The 19,435-nt window shown below is 46.7% G+C and overlaps 1 protein-coding gene across 7 annotated transcripts in view; it reads left to right on the forward strand.

The window, feature by feature from the left end:
• Window positions 1–381: 381 nt before the first annotated feature.
• Window positions 382–19,435, forward strand: part of TMEM104 (transmembrane protein 104) — a 44,333-nt gene continuing 25,279 nt past the window's right edge. For 2 of the 7 annotated variants that reach the window (XM_017812054.1, XM_017812059.1), the window contains exons 1-8: window positions 382–466; window positions 1,945–2,055; window positions 3,903–4,024; window positions 5,955–6,036; window positions 6,951–7,053; window positions 7,447–7,527; window positions 11,897–11,996; window positions 12,767–12,875. In XM_017812054.1, the coding sequence (XP_017667543.1) occupies window positions 2,011–2,055; window positions 3,903–4,024; window positions 5,955–6,036; window positions 6,951–7,053; window positions 7,447–7,527; window positions 11,897–11,996; window positions 12,767–12,875 (642 nt within the window). In that variant the 5' untranslated portion in view covers window positions 382–466; window positions 1,945–2,010. The other 5 variants (XM_017812058.1, XM_017812060.1, XM_017812056.1 and 2 more) reach the window with 4 other exon arrangements.

Genomic DNA, 19,435 nt, shown 5'->3' on the forward strand with positions numbered 1-19,435 from the left:
CAACACAAATGGCGTTACGTCATCGCCCCGCCTCTGCATGACCCCGCCTCCACCATACCCACCCCGCCCTCGCCCCTCTCTGGCTCCGCCCCCTCCTGCCCCCGCCTCTGCCCCTACCCGGCCTCGCCCCTTCCCACGGGCCAATGGCTATCGGCGTGTTTACCCGGCCCCGCCCCTGCCCCGTCCTGGACACGCCTCTGCCATTTCCAGCCCCGCCCCTGTCCATCCCGGTCACACCCCTTTTTAGACCACGCCCAAGCAGACCCCGCCCCGTCACCTTCACAACCCCGCCCTTTTCTGGCCGCGCCCCCGCCTGGCCCCGCCCCCTCCCGCCACCCAATCGCAGTTCGGCGCTTTCCTCTTCGCCCCGCCCCTCGAGCCGGTCACGTGCGCGGAAGATTCCGGGCGTGCGCCGTCAGTACCCGCCGCGCGGCGGGGGCGGGGCCGCCGGCACGAGCCGCCGCCGGTGAGGGAGCGGGGGCGACCCGGGGCGGGACCCGGGGGAAACGGGGCCGACGGTGCCGACGCGGCCCTCGAGGGGTCTGAGGGGCGTCCCGGGGAGAGACTGTGGGGGCGAGGGCTGGGGAGGGGCCCCGCAGGCGGGGAGAGGCCCGGGGAGGAGGGTCCCGTGTGGGGCGGGGGTGCAGCGGGCGGGGTGAGGAGGCCGCGGGCAGTGGAGGCTCTGTGGGGCGGGGGGGTTCCCCCGGGCAGGGCGGGGTGGACGAGCGGCGTTCCGGCTGTAGGGCAGGGCCGGGGGGCTCTGGAGGCCTCGCGGGGTGCTGGGCCCTGGGGTCGGTCCACCTGGGCAGGGTGAGGGCCCTGCACGGGCTCCTGTCCCGGCCGTGCCCTGGGCTGTCTGTCAGCACACCCCTGGTCTTGCTGCTTGCTGCCTGTCTGCCAAGCTCGGCTGCTGCGTTTTGAGCCCAGGTCTGTCATAAAAGATGATGTTTGGCCTCTTCTCTGAGGCTGGTCCAGTTATGACCATTCTGAGCTGTGCTGCCAGAGTGATTTCTGTCATCCAGCGCGTGTGTGCCAGCTTACAACTGTTTGTTTTTTTAGTGGTGCTCTTACCTTGTGAAGCTCGTGCTGATGATTTGTCCCAGTTTGTGTGGCTGAGTAGGAGCACGTGTAGATGTGTGAAGCCCTTAAACAATTCTACTATGGCTAATTAGTGGAAAACCTTTCAGGAGGCTTTGGTTCTCCCCTCCACCTTTTTTTATATCAGAGTTTACTTTCAATAAAATAAAGGGACAATGTCTGCCTAAACTATAGATCTAAAAGTGCTAAAAACTGTTTAATGTCCCACACCAGTTCTTCCATCCTTTTACCCATTTTCCTTGTATTTCATTAATGTTTTCATCAACCCTAATTATCACATGAACCAGCATAAACTGGGGGAACTGTGACATTGAAACTATTCCACTTTCTTCTCTTTCCCCAAATACTTCTGCTTTGGAAACCTTGGCACATGAAAAACATCTTGGCATGTCTTTAATAGGTGCAGTGTTTTAATTTGTCTGCTTATTTCTGTACTTGATTTATGAGGAGAGGCTGTAGGCTGGTTTTTGCTGTTTGATGTGCAGTAGGCACGTGCTTGAAAAGAGTAGTAGCTGCATGAGAAGCAGCAGTGTGAGCTCATCCTCAAGGCAGTCATTCTTCCTCTTGAGGTTTTAGTATATGAAAGAGCCCCTCTGGCTGTTTGGGGAAGGTGAAGTTTGGTCATCACGTGCTGTGAAAGGGCAGGGCCTTTTGGTTGCTTTTAAACTGGTTTAACTGGTATGAAAACTCAGTGTTGGACCAAGTGGTGCTGGTGAGTGGGGTCTGTCCGAAGGGCAAGGTCCTGCTGAAGTCTGTTAAAGTGCCAGAAGACTGATGTACAAGAGTTGACTGGTGAGTTCCTCCTCTTTCCAGCAAAAATAACAAAATTTTCTGGTGTTTCCTCAGGTTAAAGGGAAGAGAAGTTGAAAACACCCTCCTGGCTGTGCTCTGGGCCTCCCCTCCGTCTCCATCATGGCAGGGGGCATCACTGACACTGGAGAGCTTTACTCTCCATATGTAAGTTCTGCTGCTTGTGGGTTTGCTCACAAGTTGTTCTTTTTTTCAAAATACTCTCCCCTCAGCATTGTGTTTTCAGTTCCCACTTCCCCATGGGCGTAACCTCAGTGTTTCAGGAGACGATGGTGGTCAAAGGGTAGTTATAAAATGCTTAGTGTTTGTAGTTCATGGAGGTTTTTTTATATCAGAGATTACTGTAAATGAAATAAAGGGGTAATGTCTGCCTAAAGTATAGATTAAAAAGTGCTTAATTATCCCACACCAGCTCTTCCATCCTTTTACCCACTTTCCTTGTATTTTATTAGTGTTTTCCTCAATCCACAGTGTAATGTGAAGCAGCATAAACTGGAGGAACTGTGACATTGAAACTATGCCACTTTCTTCTCTTTTGTTACTTTATATAAGCTTTCCCCTGAATTTCTCAAATTTTACTTAATTGCAGCTGTTGCAGTAATTTGTTTTAAACCACTTCACTTAAAATTAGCAGTCAGGATATTTCTTTCCTGTAATGTGGTGCCTGGTGCAACTCCAGAGCCAATTACTGCTTTCCTATGTTACTGGAAATACTGGTTTTCATAGCCACAAGTCTTCATAAAATGTCAGCTTTTAAAAACAAAGCTTTGCAAACATGTTTTGTTGTGTTTTTTTTTTTTTTTCTGAAGTGAACTCACTAGATACAGAATCAGCCCTGAAATCTGTGTGCTGGATTTTAAATGCTTTAAAACTTTCATCCCCATGGTAAGGATTGAATTTAGGAGAACAGGATATTAGGCTGCAGAAATAGGACACAGCTGAGAAAATGGAGAACTGAGGCAGTAACTGGGACGTTTGGACCCTCAAGGATTAGTGTCACCTGCTCTTATGTTGTTAAGTTGGTGTTGCATGAATTTCCTGGAGTAATCTCAAAGGCTATGACTGTTCCCTTTCCCTGAAGATGTCTGACCAGACTGAATTCATGGGCATCATCCTTGTCTCTGTCTGCTTGACCAAAGTTAAGGAAAATCACCATTCTGGGAGGTTCAGCACATGATGAATTTGCTGTGCTTATGCCAGTGAAGTGCTTGCAGGGTCTCTGGGGAATAGTTCTCCTGATGGTAATTGCTCCACGCCCACAAAAGTGTGCTCAGAGACAGTTCTTTACTGGCTCTCCTCTGGAGAGATTCTGACCTATATTAAAATAAAACCCCCAAAGCACAACAACTTTGTGGCAATTTTTGATCTTGAATTCAGCTAAATGCATAGCCTGGGGGGTCCTGTCCAGGTGCAGAGTTCTCTTTTGTCCCTGGGCAGTAAAAAAGCTCATTGCCAGAGAAGATAAAATCCTTTCCCTTCAGGAAGTAAAAGCCCTTCTTCAGAAGGTGCTCAGCTGCTTACTGGTAAAATGTCAAGTAGGCTTTGAATTAGAATTCTTTTTGGATATTTCCTGCTTGACTAAGAATAAAGAAGAACAAGCACTTCTGAAAGATAACTCAGGTGCACAGTTACAACTGCTTGGGTTCAGGTTGGAAAACAAGGAGAGACCCCAGCCCACAGTGTAGAGCTTCTGGTAGAAGGCAGTGATTTGAAAACAAACAAATAAAAAGCTTGTGTGCTTTCTAACTTTAAGAGTTAGAATAGAAAGAAAAAATATTTTAAATATTTAGGAAAAGGGAGAGGAATATCAGTTTTTCCAGAAATGTGCTGACACTCACTTTGTTCCCTTTGGTTATCAGTCCCCTCCTCTAGTTATTTCTTGCTCCCACCCTGCCCGCTCAAGGATTGCCCTCTCTGTGTGAGTCAGTGCATGTGTGAGGTGTTTTGGGTGATTCCTGCCATGCTCTGATGCTGGATCATGTGGCTGGTTGCAGGTTGGCCTGGTTTACATGTTCAACCTCATCGTCGGGACAGGAGCCCTCACGATGCCAAAGGCCTTTGCGACAGCAGGGTGGCTCGTCAGCCTCATCCTCCTCATGTTCCTGGGATTTATGAGGTAGGACATGAGTGTGTGTCCCTGGGGGATTGGAGGGGGGTTCAGCTCGGTGGGGCTGTGAGGCCCATGTTGACTTTTGCTGCTTTCCTGTGCTCTGCTCATTGAGGATTGGTCTCTGCAGTGGTGTTGCCCTGATTTGGAGGGATGCACTTCCTGACTGCCTGCAGTATGGTGTTACATCCCATTTCCTGACTGATGGGCAAGACTTTTCCTCCAGTGCAGAGTCTTCTAGGACCTTTCTCCCAGTTTCCTTTTTTGTCCTTGCTGTGGATATGTTCCATGCTTGCCTCTGTCATGGATCAGTTCCCCAAACACCACTCGTGTCACAGGTGACGTGGGGTAATGCTTCTGTTCTGTGACTTACAGATGTGATGCAGGTGTGTGAGCTTTCTCTGGGCTTCTAGCAATGCTCTCACAGCTGCAAGAGTGTCAGGAAAACAAATTCATGTATAGCCAGGCCTATCTTATCCCCTCCAGACCTTCACTGCTTGAGACCTTGGAGCTGCTCTCCTGATTTTCCCACTGGCTCACCATGAGCTCCTCCCCAGGTGCCTCCATGCTGGAGCAGCAGATGGAGCTGAAGGCTGTGGATACAGTGCTGGTGTCTGAGGAGCTATTGATAGAATTGCCATCTTCTGATGGGCTGTGAATCTCTTCTTGCTTGGTTTTAAAATAAAAACAAGAATTTTTAAAATAAAACCAAAAAACCCTGGTGCCATTTGTAAGAATGGAATTTTGAAGTCCCAGGCTTGTCAATAACCAGCTCTCTCAGCCTGAACATGCCTTTTGAGCCAGAGCCTTTGGGATCTGTTAGGTGCTGCTAAACAGAGGAACTGTATGGTCATTACTGGCTGTAGTAATGCTTTTAGTGCCTCACCTCTGAGCTGGATGCTGTGGGGATACCAGTAACTGGGAGCTTTGTAAGCAATTCCTTTTAGCTACATTAGTATAAAAGCATAAATTCAATGTATGAAGCTCAGCACCAGCAGAAAATCCTTCAAGGTCAGCAGAAGAGCACAAAGCTCCAAACTTGTGTACCAGAACTGCACTGGATTAAACTGAAAAGGTGCAGCTCAAAGGAGTACGTGCCTTGGGAGCTGCATTGCTCTGTGGCTTTTGTTCTGGTGCTTGTGACTTCCTCGTGCCCGCTGGGCACCTTCAGTGCAGGAAAAGTCTGGGCGGAAATTGCCACACAGACCTCAGCACTTTCTTTTATTCTTGCAAAACTAATCTCTCATTTGAGCTCGATAAGCGAGTCTGGCTCCTAAAGCAGTGAGAAACCACTTTAAAGCCTTAAATAAGATTGATTTGAGGGGTTTTTTAAATTTATTAATATCAGAGGACAGTTTTTAGCTGAGATAATGATATTCCTTCCATCAGTGGCTCTCGCTGTCTCCCTGAACAGCCTTTCCCCTGGCCTCCAGCAAAGTGTATTTGCATGCATGTGTGATCTCTCCTTCTTCTATTGCTGCTTTGCTTCTGATGCCATTTGTAAGATTATTTAAGAGACTGTAGTACCTTTGCCACAGGCCCTAATAGATGAGTTTCAGAATAGTACTGTGCTCATCCTAGGCTGTAAAAAGAGGAAGGAAACTTGCTTTCTAGCAAAGGGCAAAGTCCTTTTGCTGTCTTCAACCCACAGAAACACCAGGAAGGTGCCTTCCAAATATCTAAAGTGTCTTATTGTGTCTGAAGGCGTGTTATACTTTATTGCATTTTGTGGTCTGCTTGAACACCTGAATCTCAAGAGCAGAAGGGAGCAATAAAACGAGATGAAACACTACCAAAACAGTGTGTGGGGAGCTGGCAAAAGGGTTGGTTTTGTTTGTTTTTTTTGCTCCTACAAACAGATGGGAATAATTCTCCATCTCTCTTCAGTGACAGTTCTTGACTGTTATTGATGATATCAATTGAATTCCTTTCTCTGTAGCTATATGACTACGACCTTTGTGGTGGAAGCCATGGCTGCTGCAAATGCCCAGCTGAGATGGAAGAGAATGGAAAAACGCAAGGTTTGTGTGGGGTTTAATTTTGTGTTTTGTTGTGTTCTTCTGTCCTGTAGGATTTGCCTGGGATTCCTCTGATTCTTTGCCGTGCCTCGTTACTAACTCTAAAGAAATAAATTTCTACTGTACTTAACTTTGCCATATAAAATACGGCTGTTAGTTCCCTGTGGGGTTGCTCATTAAAGACAGGATTTTCTGCTCCTGCTTTGAAAAATCTCTTGTGCTGTTCACATTTCTTACTGATCGTGCTCTCCTTGCCCAGAAGCGCTGCTCAGTGAATGTGGAGAGGTGGCAGCCAATATATTGGTGCTATTTGGAGTGTGCTGAGGACTATAAATCCTTGCTGATCTCAGGTCATTTAACTGGGACAGGCTGGAATGTCCTTGCTGTTACTTGGGCTGTATCCCAGGGAGTGGACAGTTCTGAATTATGCCCTTCCTGTAAAGCTTACTTGTGGCTTTTCTGGATCAGAGGGAGGCGTAATTGTTTGCACTGATTTAGACCCCTGCCTGTGTTTTAGTGGGATGGAGTTAGGAGCTAGACCTGCCTGCTCTGACTAGCTGAGACTTTATATGTTTAGATTTATTTTTTTTCTACCAGTTCTGAGCGCTGCAGATCTGCCGGAAGTTTCTGACTTCCTTGTGCCACGTACCACTACAGGAGTTGGGCACTGTTGCTGTGTGTGTGACCTCAGGCTGGGACAGCAGAGCCTGTCACTCACTTCAGCCTGCTCTGCTAGTGCCCTCTTCTGCCCTCCACAGCATCCCAAGGTCTCCCTGGTGTTACCTTTGCTTGCATGTCCTGCCCTCCCTGTTTGAGACCTTCTTTTGAGTGTCTGGAAGTGACCGTGACACTGGTGGTGCCGAAGCCTTTACTGTGGGTAACACATATCTCAGCAGTGGTCTGGTCTTTTCATCCAGGAGGATGATGAGGATGAGGATTCTTCCTCTGGAGTATCTGACAGTGATGTTCTCCTCCCAGATGGCTACGAGCGAGCAGAGACACGGCCTATCCTGTCAGTTCGTGAGTACTCAATTCATCCCTTTGCTGCTCCAAGACCTTTTCTCTGCAGACAGTGTCCCAGAAAATTCCACAAGTGTGGACTCCTCTGTCCATTTCACCCTTAGTTCCATCCCAAAGTCCTTAACATTTGCAAGATAAGACTCATTGAGAATTCAGTTTACCTTCTGCAGTCTGATAAAGATCTTTTCCTTCTAGGTCACTAAGATGAGAACATCTTATTTTCTAAACACTTTTAACCTAGCTTCGGTAAAGTAATTGGACCAGTGACTGCAGCTGTGGAGTTGTACAAACTGTCCTTCAAACTGCTGCTAGAGCTTTCCAAGTGTCCAAGTAGTTTGGCCTCTGGGTTTACTGGAGGGATTGGTTGAAACACTTCTTTTTTCCATTGTGCAGAGAGACGTGGCTCACCCAATATCTTTGAAATCACTGAGAGGGTGGAAATGGGCCAAATGGCTTCCATGTTCTTCAATAAAGGTAAGTGATGCATATTTTCAATTCCTCCTGGACATTGTGTGTATGGCTGTTGCTTAAGTTTGCAAGGTTTTTTTCAGTGTGGGTTTGCATCCTGAGTTTGTGATAATTCCACCCAAAAGTGTCATTCTTTCTCTCTGTGGACTGTGTTCATCCTCCTGTGTGATGTTTCTATGAAGTATTTATGGGCCCAGTGGGCCAGAACCTGCTGTGGTGGGCACAGAACTAGCAAAACACTGCAGGTTATGGGCCCAGTTTCTCGAGACAGGCAAGTGTGAGTCAGTGCCTTTTCTGACTGCCCTTCACCTGCCTTTGAACTGCATCTGTCCTCTGTGATCTCCACTGTTTAAAGCAGTAAAGCCCAGCTGCAGTGTTTGCCAGTTCCATCTTGGTTGTAGCATTTGCGAATTAGACGTTCAGGCTTCCCCGAGCCCCGTATCAGTCTGAAGGAGAAAGACTTCTGGTGGGAGCTTCTGGGAATTGCCTGTGCCTGGGGAATCATCAAGAGAGCTGCTGGGACATGAACTGCTGAAAGGGTCCCTGCTGAGCATATGACAGGCAGCTGGCTTGTGTTTCTGTTTTTAAATGCTGCTTGTATGCCAGGGAACAAACTTGTAACCGTACTGCAATACATCCCTGTCCATTGCTGTGTGCAACAGAAATGCAAACTACAGTGGTAGGGATTCTGAAACCTGTGAAACAGTACAGTGAAATGCTGTGCAGAGCCAGAACATCATCAGACACCGTGGCTGTGCAGTTTTGAACCTGTCAGGCCCCATTTCTTGTGGAAAATGATGTTTTCCCTTGTTCACTGGCCACCTTGCAAAGAGGTGACGGGCTGGTTTTTTCCACTACGTTACATCAGCATTATGCCAGCGTAAGGCTGTTGCCTCTGAAGGACAGCTGGGCTTAAGTAGTGAAGATTCTATGAACTATTATTTCTGATTTTAAAGTCTAATTGGAAAAAAAAAACTTTTTAATTTTCATGCATGCCTCTTCTGGGCTTTTGTAGATTTAAATCACACAGGACCATCAGAATAATCCACCTTGGATCAGGCTGCCACATTTCTAGTCAGGGAAGAGAAGTGTGTCAGAAACGTCTTGTTCCTGGTCTTGTCTGTAGCACTGAGATGCTCTGACCTCAGAGAAGTTTTTCCTTGTTTGCTTTGCTATCTATAAAACACTGTGAACACTTCCCTGTCTCTCAATATTCCTCTGAGGAGTAATATTTGGAAGTGCTTTGAGGGCAATCAGCAGGTAATGGGGTTTAGCCGTGTTGCTGAGGCCTCGGCTGTGGAGGGCTGGGGGGTCACAGGAGACAGAGAGTCCTCATAATCAAATTCCAGGAGACCCCTTCTTTGCCTGTGCTTCAAAGGGGAGCTGAAAAGGATGCCCCAAAACCAGGCAGGTGTTGGGCAAGTGCCTTCTGGACCTCTCTGGTGCTCAGACACTAGAGGGTGCTGGGAATACGTGTCCTCTCTCTGCCGGCACCAATGTAGCTTCCGAGCAAAGTGAAATAAACTGCTTAGTACTCTTAAATCTTAATCCCTCTTCTTAATGTTGCTTTAGCCACAGTTATCTGATTTCTGTGTTAGGGATCCTCCCCAGGGTCTATTGAGCCCGTCGCAAAGGGATGAATCTGTCTGCAGGAAGGCCACTGGAACAGCTGCAGACCACGGCCTGACTTAACTTGTGACTTCCAGATGGGAAGAGTCTGGGGCAGCTGTAACTCATTTGCTGCTTTTCTTTCCTCTGAGCTCAGCAATGAGGCTTCATCCCTGTTGCTGAGTCCTGGTTCAGAGACACCCTCTGGCCTGGGAGCGGCTGCAGAGACAGAGGAGTGAAGTACCTCCCTCTGCAGATCCGTGCTGAGGTGCTCCCTCGCGATGGCTGCGCAGAAGGGCCTTCAGTAAGGGCTCAGTGACCAGTGTCTGCTGCCTTGTGCTGAGAAACTGGGCCACACTGGGGAATTCTCAGCTCCAAGCACCAACCCATGTGGTTTCACAGCTCACAAATGTCTGGGTGGGTGTTTACTCACGATATACAAAGCACAGATCTAAACCCAGGGTGTCTCAGGGCTTTACAGCCTTCAGAGGGAAGGCTGGTGAAAGCTGTGCCATAGACCTCAAAGCCTCTGATTTCTAGTGAGTTCTCTGCTCCTTTCCCTTGACTGATTTTTATTTTCAGCAATCTGACAGGAGTTGAATCTGCAGTCCTAGGAGGTAAGCTGGGGATAAATCTCAATTTCAGACTGTCTGTTTTCTTAAAGGGAGCTGACTTAGGTTTAGGCTGTGAAGAGCCTGTGTGCTCTTCTGAGAGAGCTGGCTCTGAAGAACTGCTCTGTTTCTTGTTTTAATTTTTTTATTTTTTAATATGCAGTGTTGGGTGCTTTCTTCTGGGACCAAGTAGTCATTTATTGCAGTAATAGATTGCAGGCACATCTATCATACTGTTTCCTCACAGGAAGTCATTGATTTTCTTTTTTCTCCCTGTTTTGTGCCCAGTAATGAAAGTATTGATTGGGGAGGGTCAGCAGCAGTTTATAAAAGAACTGATGGTAAAGTCTTCCTGTCTTTGAGAAGATGAGTTTGGGAGAGGACTATCACCTGGACTTCCTACAGACAGGGAAGTCTGCACTGAAACAGGGATACAGTGTGTGCTCTTGGTACTGGGTGGTGCTGCTGTGGTTGTGTCAGCCTTATTTTGTGTGGGGAGGGAAGCTGAGGCCTGAGACCAGTGGAGATCCCAAAACAGAATCTGTCTGAGTCTGCAGTACTAAGCTTAGTGTGTCTGCAGTTTCTGTCCTATTTCAAATATCTTGTTATAACCTTCAACCATTTTTAATGGGAAATTGGGGAAGACTGGTAGGTAGTTTGTTGCTGTCTCCAGAACAGTGCAGAGACTCCCTAACTGTGAAGCCATCTTCAATCTTTCACAGAGCAAGAAAACAAGGGGGAAACTATATGGAATGATCTGACAATTTCTGTAATATCTCCATTTGTCTCTTTAGACAAACCAGGAACAAGTCTAGAGCACTGACTTAGTGCTGCTGTACAGAAACAGGAAAGTTTTCTTGCTGCTTTCCTGATACAGCCCCTTTTTAGGAATGTTTTATGCTACGTAGGCTTAGCATATTGAATAATTCATTTAAATGAAGGAAGATGTTTCCTGACATCCTGAGGTCCAGAGGCAGTATGATGGCAAAACATGAGAAAACTTTGGGGCATCTAAGCTGTAGAAATATGAGTCCACGTTCCTGCAGCAGTGTTGTCCTTGTTGGTAGTTGTCACAGCTGTGAGTGTGAGGTGAGGCTTGCACAGGTGAATTGATTTGCTCAAGCTGCATTAGGATTAAGCATCAGCTGGCATCGTGCAACTTGAAAGTATGGGCAGGTTCCTTGAGCTGTTCTCCTTCATCGTCAACTTCCTAAATGAAACAAATGTGAGGCTTTTTTTCTGTAACTCACCTGTCTCTGAACTAAAATGTCTTCCAATTTGTTTTTCCTTGGTGAGTTTTATACAGACTTGCTTGGAAGGAGAGAATCCCATGGTCTCATCAAGCGTTTCTTTATCCCTGCAGATTTTAGCCTTCCACAGCAGTATCTTGTTGTGCCCCAGTAAGGCTGTTCTGTGCACCCAATTAATTTGTGAAAGATTTTTTTAATCTGCTAGGTGAAGGCAGAGCAAGCTTTTTCTTTTTTTTTTTTTTTTTCAAAAAGAAAAAAAAAAACAAAAAAATCAGTAGGGGCATGAACAGCATATATGGTGGTATAAGGGTAAGAGGGCTGAGATACAGAGTTTTAAAGCTTTGCAGAATTGTACCTTGGCTCAAGTTGCCGCTGGTAGGGAATCTTCCAAAGCAGCTCCATTTCAGCCCTGTGGAGTCTGAGCTCTGCAGGGCCAAGTCCCTAATGTGAAGGTCTTGCAGATTTGCAAGCAGAGGGTTTGGAATCAGCAGAGACTAAAAGCATCTTCTCTCTGCATTTCACTGTTTGTCAGATTGTGCTCACACCGAGTCTGAGAGCATCAGCTGGATGTTTGCCTGTGGCTGTTCCAAGCTGACAGCTTCGTCTGGCAGGTGACTTATGTGAGACCTGTTGGTCTTGACTGCAGGATGGGCTTGAACTAGAGGGTTTAGTGTCAGTGCCAGGTATTGAAGGAAGCAGAGTGGAGCTCTGAGGCCCCTCATGCCCCATCAGATCCTGTGCCATGGTAAGTTCCCTGAGCTTGGGTGGAGTTTGCTGCAGAAGGAAGGAAATTATGGAGGCAAATGGTGATTTTTAAGACCTTAAAAATTTTGTATATTTGAATTGCAGAGTACAAGAGTTTCTGTGTACTCTGCAGTATCTGGATAATATTTCCTTTTTCTGCAGTGGGTGTCAACCTCTTCTATTTCTGCATAATTATCTACCTCTATGGAGATCTGGCAATCTACGCAGCAGCAGTACCAGTCTCTCTCATGCAGGTGACCTGGTAAGTGTGCTTATTGCTGAGGGGTTGGATGCTAACAGGGAAGAGGGCAGGCTTTGGATTTGATGGGGTTATAAACCTCATTAGGATCAGCTCTACTTTCTGAAGAGTGAAGTGGAGAAATGACTCAAGTACAGCTCATCTCTTGAGGGTGGGAAGGTGAAGTTGCTCTGTATTCCCCACCCGAGTGCCTGCAAAGTAGCCGACCTGATTCCAGAGCCCTCAGGTGGGAAGCACTTCCAGCTTCAGCACTTGTAGACATGGAACTTGTTGCTCAAAGGTTTGATTGCAATACTCTGCAATATTTTAGCTTCTCTGTCTCTTTGGGTGAGGGCTGAGAGAAGAGATACTTATTAAGTCAGAGACCAGAGAGTGATGATATTATGTGGACTTCACACTGGACTGAGAGTGATGCCTTTCTCAAAGAAACAGATAATGAAAAAGAGTGGTTTGATCAAATCTGGGATGGGCTGGATTTGGACTTGTTTCTTGGAAATGGGAAACCTCAGTGATCTCCATATGACCTAAACTCGCCAGCTTCATGACTAAATGACCAATCTTGCAAATAACTGCAAGTAATTAGAGAATTTGCTTTTAAATGCCCAGTACTCAGTGACTTGCTCTGTTACACAGTCCAGAAAGCAGAATGAGGGACAGTGTTCAGGAAGGGAGGGGAGGAATGGCCTCTGCTCATTCTTCCTTCTTGAATGCAGGAGAGGGGAAGACATCTGCTAGGAGTTAATTACTGTCTTTTGTTCTCCCTCCTTTCCCAGCAGTGTCACTGGCAACCATTCTTGTAGTGTTGGAGATGGCACAAAGTACAACGACACAGACAAGTGCTGGGGGCCAATTCGGCGGATTGATGCTTACAGGCTGTACCTGGTGAGTTTCTGGAACTGGGATGACCACTGTTGCCACTTAAACTTTGCTTCTAGTTATAAAGATTTTTTTTTTCCTGTAGAGATAATGTGGTTCAAGTGAACAACACAGTGTGAAGCTTTTGGTTCAGTCTGGCCCTTTTGGCCATTTACCTCCTTCCTGTTCTTGGTGACATGGCTGTGTGTGAACTTGCTGACCATCAGAATGATCCTTATGGTTTTGAGTTTGAGTTCTGTCTGTCTTGTTTTGTAGTTTTGTATTGCTTAAGCAGGTGAGATGTTCTTGCCAAAGGCTGGGCTTTTCTTCAGTGGGTTTTTCAGTGGCTGGCTAAGTAATATTCACTTGGGGGTAATTGTTGTCAAGATACTGAAGTATATTAAGCTCACTCGACTGCTTTAGAATATAAAATATCCTGAGTTGGAAGGGACCCACAAGGATCATTGAGTCCATTCTTCATGTGAATAAAATTGTTAATGCTGCAGGAGAATCTGCTGTTTAAAAGATGATGGAAACAGCCAGCTTAGACAACATCCAGTGCTATATGCTGCTTTAGTAATAGCTTTGTCTAGTTCAGGATTGTCTATTGTCTCTATTACTGTGCTGGAGTTCTGCTGTGAAACCAGGATTTTTCCCAAAGGATGATGAAATGGCTTTTCTAGATATTGGGGAGTGTTGAGTGCTCCTACCTGGAGACATGTCAGTGGGGCAAAAGGAAAAGAGGATGGGATGCCAGTACTGGATAGTGTGGCTTCTGTTAAGGGTCTTGGTGAGAATTTCAGGAACAAGGAGTGCAAGGAATGAGGGTGGTTGTGTGTGCACAGAGAAATCCAGAGGTAAAGACTATTTGAGGCAATTTTGCAGTAAGTACATTTTGGATGTGCAGTGGATCACATCCCTGAGTACACTTGTTCCAGCGTTATTGCAAAAGTAAGAGCTGGGCCTTGGATATATAAGTGAATGTCAAAGTCTACTTAATAATTTAAGAGAAATATTATTGCTTTATTAAATTGTGTCTTGGTCTGTTTCTTTAAAACTTCCAGAAGATTGAAGATTTCCTTCCTGAATTTCAATAACTCTCCCTGACCCAGCAGAAGGAGCTAGTCAGAAAAGGCAGACATGCATTAATTACTGCCTGCATCTCTCGGATATTATGTCTATAATTCATGAAGATAATTGTTGTTAGGACTTGCAAAATTAAAAAAATTAAGACTGTGTAAGCATTAGACTTGCAGTCTGTGTACATAACTCTCAGAGGAGCTTTTCCCTCTGCTTGTCTTGTGGATTTGGAGAATAAATATCTGCAAAGTCTTTGCTAGTGTTAATCCTTTCCTGCTCAGTGACTGGGATGAGGTTTCAGTGCTTTCCTCTGCTCCCCCTTAGAAGGACAGAGGGGTTGTTTGTGGGAGAACAGACCAGTCTGTAGTGGGTTACTGCTGGGGGGCAATTCTCACCAGAACTATTTTCAGGGAACTGCTGGGTGTCAGCATTACCTTCAAGTGACTTTCTCTTAAGGTCTCTAATGCTTCTTACTGGGTGACTATGGGAGTAAACTGGGACTTGTTCTACCTCCAGTTCTGCTAGTCCCACTCCCTGCTTGACCTGTGTGCTTTCATGCTCCAGAAAACAGATGATGGTGACTTCTCTAGGGAGAAGTAAGAGATGTAATCATTTATAAAGCATTCAGACCACAGTACTGACCACGTCCTTGAGTTTGGGCTGCCTCTCAAATGGCTGTGATGGGTCATATTTTTCCCCCTTTATCCTGGTTAATATTTTCCCCACTGTCCTGTTTGCAATGTGGACAACTAGTGACCAGTTGAGCTCTTGAACTTTTTAAGAGAAACCTGGGCATGGGAGGGCAGGGGGAGGAAGTCACTTGACTTCAAGCAAAAAATTCAGTAGTAAACCATTGTCATTATCTCTACACATTTAGTCCAAGCTTGTTGTGTATAGAAGTAGAGTTTTGACCATGCAAGAAAAGCTGAAACCTGCTTGTCTGAAGAGGAAAAGGCAACATGACAGGAGGGGTGAAATGCATCAAGAGCACAGCTATTCTCTTGGTCCCAGAGGATCATACCCACAGAGAACTTGCTCTGTTGTCTTGACTTTCTTTTTTGAATTCTTGCTTGATGGAATAATTTGGGTTCCACGTTTCAGTGGACAAACAAGGTCTCTTTTTGCAGACTAAGTTCCCCTGTGGCAAGGGGACAGATGGACACTGTGATCCCAAAAGAAAACAGCTGAGTTTTTGGATCAGCCCTTTTGTCCTAGATGTCTGCCTCTAGTTTTCTTACCTCGTCCTAATACTGTATTTAGGTTAAAATGACTTTTAGGAGAAAGATGGGTGGATGTAACTGGAACCTCTTGCCCGTTCCAGTGAAGCAGTTCTCTGAATATGCAGTGTTATATTTCATACTCCGTGCATGACCCCACAGAAAACCTATTTTGGACTACCAGGAGAAATAATCTATTTGAGGTTTTCTGGGCAAATGATGCCAATGGGAGCTGTCTTGTGCCAAGTCCCACCAGTCTGCCAAAGACCTGTGCTGCCTTCCTCCTGTCGACTCTTTCTCTCCCAACACTGTGTCTTCTTTTCAACAAAAATAATTTCAAACATTTACTCTTCAAGCTGGGGATGGAGAGAGGAATAATGACTGACGTAAAAATCCTTTTTCACGCCTTACTGTCCAAAAAGGCCTCTGGAAGCTGTCTCTGCTCTGATTACTGTGAATGGAAGCTGAAAACTATGTACATAATGAGAATATTTAGACAGATTAAATTCTTCTCTTGAGACTTCCTTGTCTGTGCAGCATCTTTATTGCTGCTCCAAGATTTCACACCTAAGTGTGACTGCAGAGTCTTCAGAGACCACTAGGCCCCTATTAACCTTTGTCTGAACAAATGGTTGTCTCGCTTCTTGTTTATAAATTGCTTTGGAAAATAAAGGTTTGCAAAACAAATAAGTGAAGGCAAGTGCAGGAAATATGTAAATAGACTTCTTCTCCTGTCCCATCACTTGCTGCTAGTATTTGCCTCCTTTTTGGGACGTTTACAGGGTGAGCCTTCCCATGCTGTTCCACGCCTATGAGGGCAAGACCCTGCAGGGCAAATGGGCTGGAAGGAAGGCGTGTGTTGGGCAGCCCAGCGACCTTGTTGAAGGCAAGCACTGATCACAGTTAGAGCAGATCGATGGCTTTCTATCTTTGCTTCAGATCCATCACCACCCTGTCATGTCCTCGACAGCTGGAGTGACTCCCAAGTCCCTTGGCTGTCTCTGGCAATGCTGAGGATGGGGTTGTGTTCTTTCCCTGCTGAATTCACACTTCAGTGCAGTCACTTTATCATGCTCTCTGTAAGGTCCACGGGGCCTCTGCTGTGGAGGCTGTGGGGCAGGGGCAGTGGATTTCAGTTGCAGATCTTTCGTCATAATACTTTCCTGTCTGTCTGTTCCAGTGATGTAGAAATGTGACATGATAGCCTCTGTTTCTAGAAAGCAGATACTGAAATAAATAAGAGATTAAATCCTGGGGATCAGCAGCCATTCAGAGTGTCTGATCCAAACTGCTTTCATGACCCGGCAAATGACGCTTCTCTTCTGCACCAGGGCAGCTGTTGAAGTTAAAACCTCTCTCCTCTTCAGCCCTCCTCTTCTGGCAATCTGGGACATGGTGCCTTCCCATGATGGAAAGGAAATGGCTTAAATTCTCAAGAGGAGCCGTACGCCTTTGAGAAGAGGCACTGGCACAGGTACTCCTGGTAGCCTGGCTCGGTAGCGCGTCAAAGCTCCCAGGTGCATCTGTTCTGTCTGAGTCTCTGTTGGTTTTTTTAGCTGATTGGGAAAGGGACGCGGCATCCGCTTGTGCCGGTTCACAGATGCTGCAGTATCGCAGGCAGCCCAGCGGGTGCAGGCCGGGCGAGGATGGGAGTGCAGATGGTTTAATGGAGATTATCCCAGTTGGAAACGTGCTTGTGCAGTGAATAAAATGAGCGGGCTCGCAGGCGCTTACCATCCCTCTTCAGGAGGGGACAATGTCACCCCGGCCCGACGCTCTGATCAGTGACCAGAGCGGGGCTGGGCTGCAGCTGCGGGAGGCTGTGCAGGGGGGTGAGGAGGAGGTAGTCTGAGGACACACGTACAATTGCTCAGTGCCAGCAGAACTTAATCGGCAAATGTGAGGGCTGTGCTGATAAGTGTTGATGTAGATCCCGTCCGCCGCGGCTGCTGCGGTGCTGCCTTCCCGGCCCGCTCCGGCTCTGGGCTGGAGCGCCGTGCTTTGTGCCGCCGGTGTACGTGCTCTGCTTCCCTCCTCAGCGTTTCTCCTTCCCAGCTGTGCCTTCACCCTGCTCTGGGTAAAGGTAGCTCTGATTTTCGTTGTCAAAACGGATCTTTCCAGATGTGTTTACCTGCACTAGGGCAGTTTTATCGGCTTGTTCAGCGCGCAGTGCTTTTGTGGCCTGTCTGTGGTTGCCTTCTGGCCTCTGTAGCTTTATTTTTTTTTTTTGGTGGGGTTTTTTGCTTTACATTTTGCTTCCTAGCAGTGCTATGAGAGGAGCCCTCATGGCAGTACTTGAACATCCATGCTTGATCTAAGCTGTCTCTTGCCAACTGGGTGCTGGAGCAACAGAGCTGGAGCAGTGCTGCGAGCAGAGTGCTGCTTCCAAGGGCACCTGGGTTTGCTCTGCCGTTCCCTTTGCAGCAAGTGCTTTTCCTCTGCCCTGCCTTCCTCAGCTGTGCCCTGCAGCAGCATCCGGTAATAAATGGGTCACAGCTGCTATCTCCTGGATATTTATTCTTACAGGTCTCAGTGTCTAGAGACCTTGAGAACCAGTGGTGGGGAAGGAACCTGCCTCACTGGCTGGAGCTGGAGCAGGGAGGGCTGAGTTCGCAGCACTTCAATGAAAAAGGCTTGGGGTGTTTGTCCTGGGCTCCCAGAGCGAGCCAGTAAAAAGGAAGAAAAGCTGATGGAAGTTTATCCTGATGGTGTGAAGCCATCACCTTGTTTAAATAAATTGCTTAAACTGTAGCATTGTTGTGTTCTAGGTTACCTCAGCTTGCAGTAAGGATGCATCAGGACTGGGGCAGAATTAGCATGTCACCCTGCATATCCTATAAGAAGTTATTCATGGTAAGACCTTCTTGCCAAAAATACCACATTATATTCCTTACCACAAATGCTTTGATGTGGTTTATTATGATACTGGTATAGAAATAGAAACAAATGTGCAAAAAAGGCAGCTGTTACTTCTGTGCATAGATGCAGTTCTGAAAGCCTTCAAAATAGGCAAAAGCTTCTCAAGGATCCAGAATATTGTGCCATTACTGTGTACACAGGCACCCGAGTTTTGAGCCATTGCTCTGGCAGGAGACGAATTAGAACTGCATTAAGCATAAATTTCAGTAGCCCTAACTGCTACAGGTGCCTCTGAAATACAGCTTTGCTTGGCGAAAAGCCCAGTCTCGGGGGCTGATTGGAGTCTTCTCATGCCTCTCATCTAGTCAGCTTCCAAAAAGTGAGGTCAGTTAAGTTGTTGCTTTGGTCTGAAGTGGTTGAAGTAGTACAAGAGCCAAGTTCAGCTAAAATAAATGGTGTTTGGATGTGGGATGGGAAGGCAAGTCTCAGCTCTTTTTATTGTGCAACTAATAGGTTGAAATTGGCACACAGCCTTGTTAATATGGTATAAATCCTGCCTCCTTCATCCTGGTCCATTCTTCCGTGGGCTCATCAATAAATTCTTTCGACTGCTCGCTCATCATACGCCTGTGACAGATGAACTGGCTCTTCTGGAGGTTCCCACAGCCCTTGTGTTTCCTAATGCAAAGGAAACTTCAGATAATAACTGGCCTTGTGACTGAGAGGTTCTTCCTGAGCTGGCAGGAGAAGAGGCAGACAAGTGTGGTGTTGTGAGAATGAAATATAAACTTGTTGTACTAGTGACCTAAGAGCTGGAGTTCAGCTTCTGATGTGTGATTTTTCTTGCTTCCTTGTAACTGATGGCATTTTGAGTAAAAGAAACATCAGCCAGAAGGCAAAGCTCCCTGCTGCTAGGGCTGGATGGGAGAGTCAGCCTTTGGTACCAGAGTGAAGCAACTGCAAGACCACGGATTGAAGCAAGTAGCATTAATGGATTAGCTTGTCTCTTTTCACTGGAAAATCAATAGTGCAGGGGACTGGAATGTGTTTTCTGTACAGAGCTGTCTGTTCACTTCACAATGAGAAGTGGGTTTTTCCTAAGTGGAGCTTGGGTTGTGCTGTCACTTGGATGCTGAGCTTTTCCAAAGGCCCAATCCTGTCCCTCTCCTGTCCCACCTCCAGCAGGCTGGCAAAGGCTGTCTGGAAGGGAAGGGTGCTGTGCTGCTGCTTATATGCCCGGCCAGGTGTGCTGCAGGGGCTACCAGCCCTTAAGAGAAGCAGTGTGGCTGCTGTGATGGGCAGAGACCATTGGTGAGCTCAGACACACTTCTCTGTTTGCTTTTGGGCACTTCCTGCAGGTGGGAACTCACCAGTGGTGGTACTGGGCTCAAACCACAGCCCCTCTTCCCAGCACAGCCACCCTGGCAAGGC

The sequence above is a fragment of the Lepidothrix coronata genome, unplaced genomic scaffold (assembly GCF_001604755.1).
Source record: "Lepidothrix coronata isolate B3197 unplaced genomic scaffold, Lepidothrix_coronata-1.0 Scaffold34, whole genome shotgun sequence".
NCBI classification, from domain to species: Eukaryota; Metazoa; Chordata; class Aves; order Passeriformes; family Pipridae; genus Lepidothrix; species Lepidothrix coronata.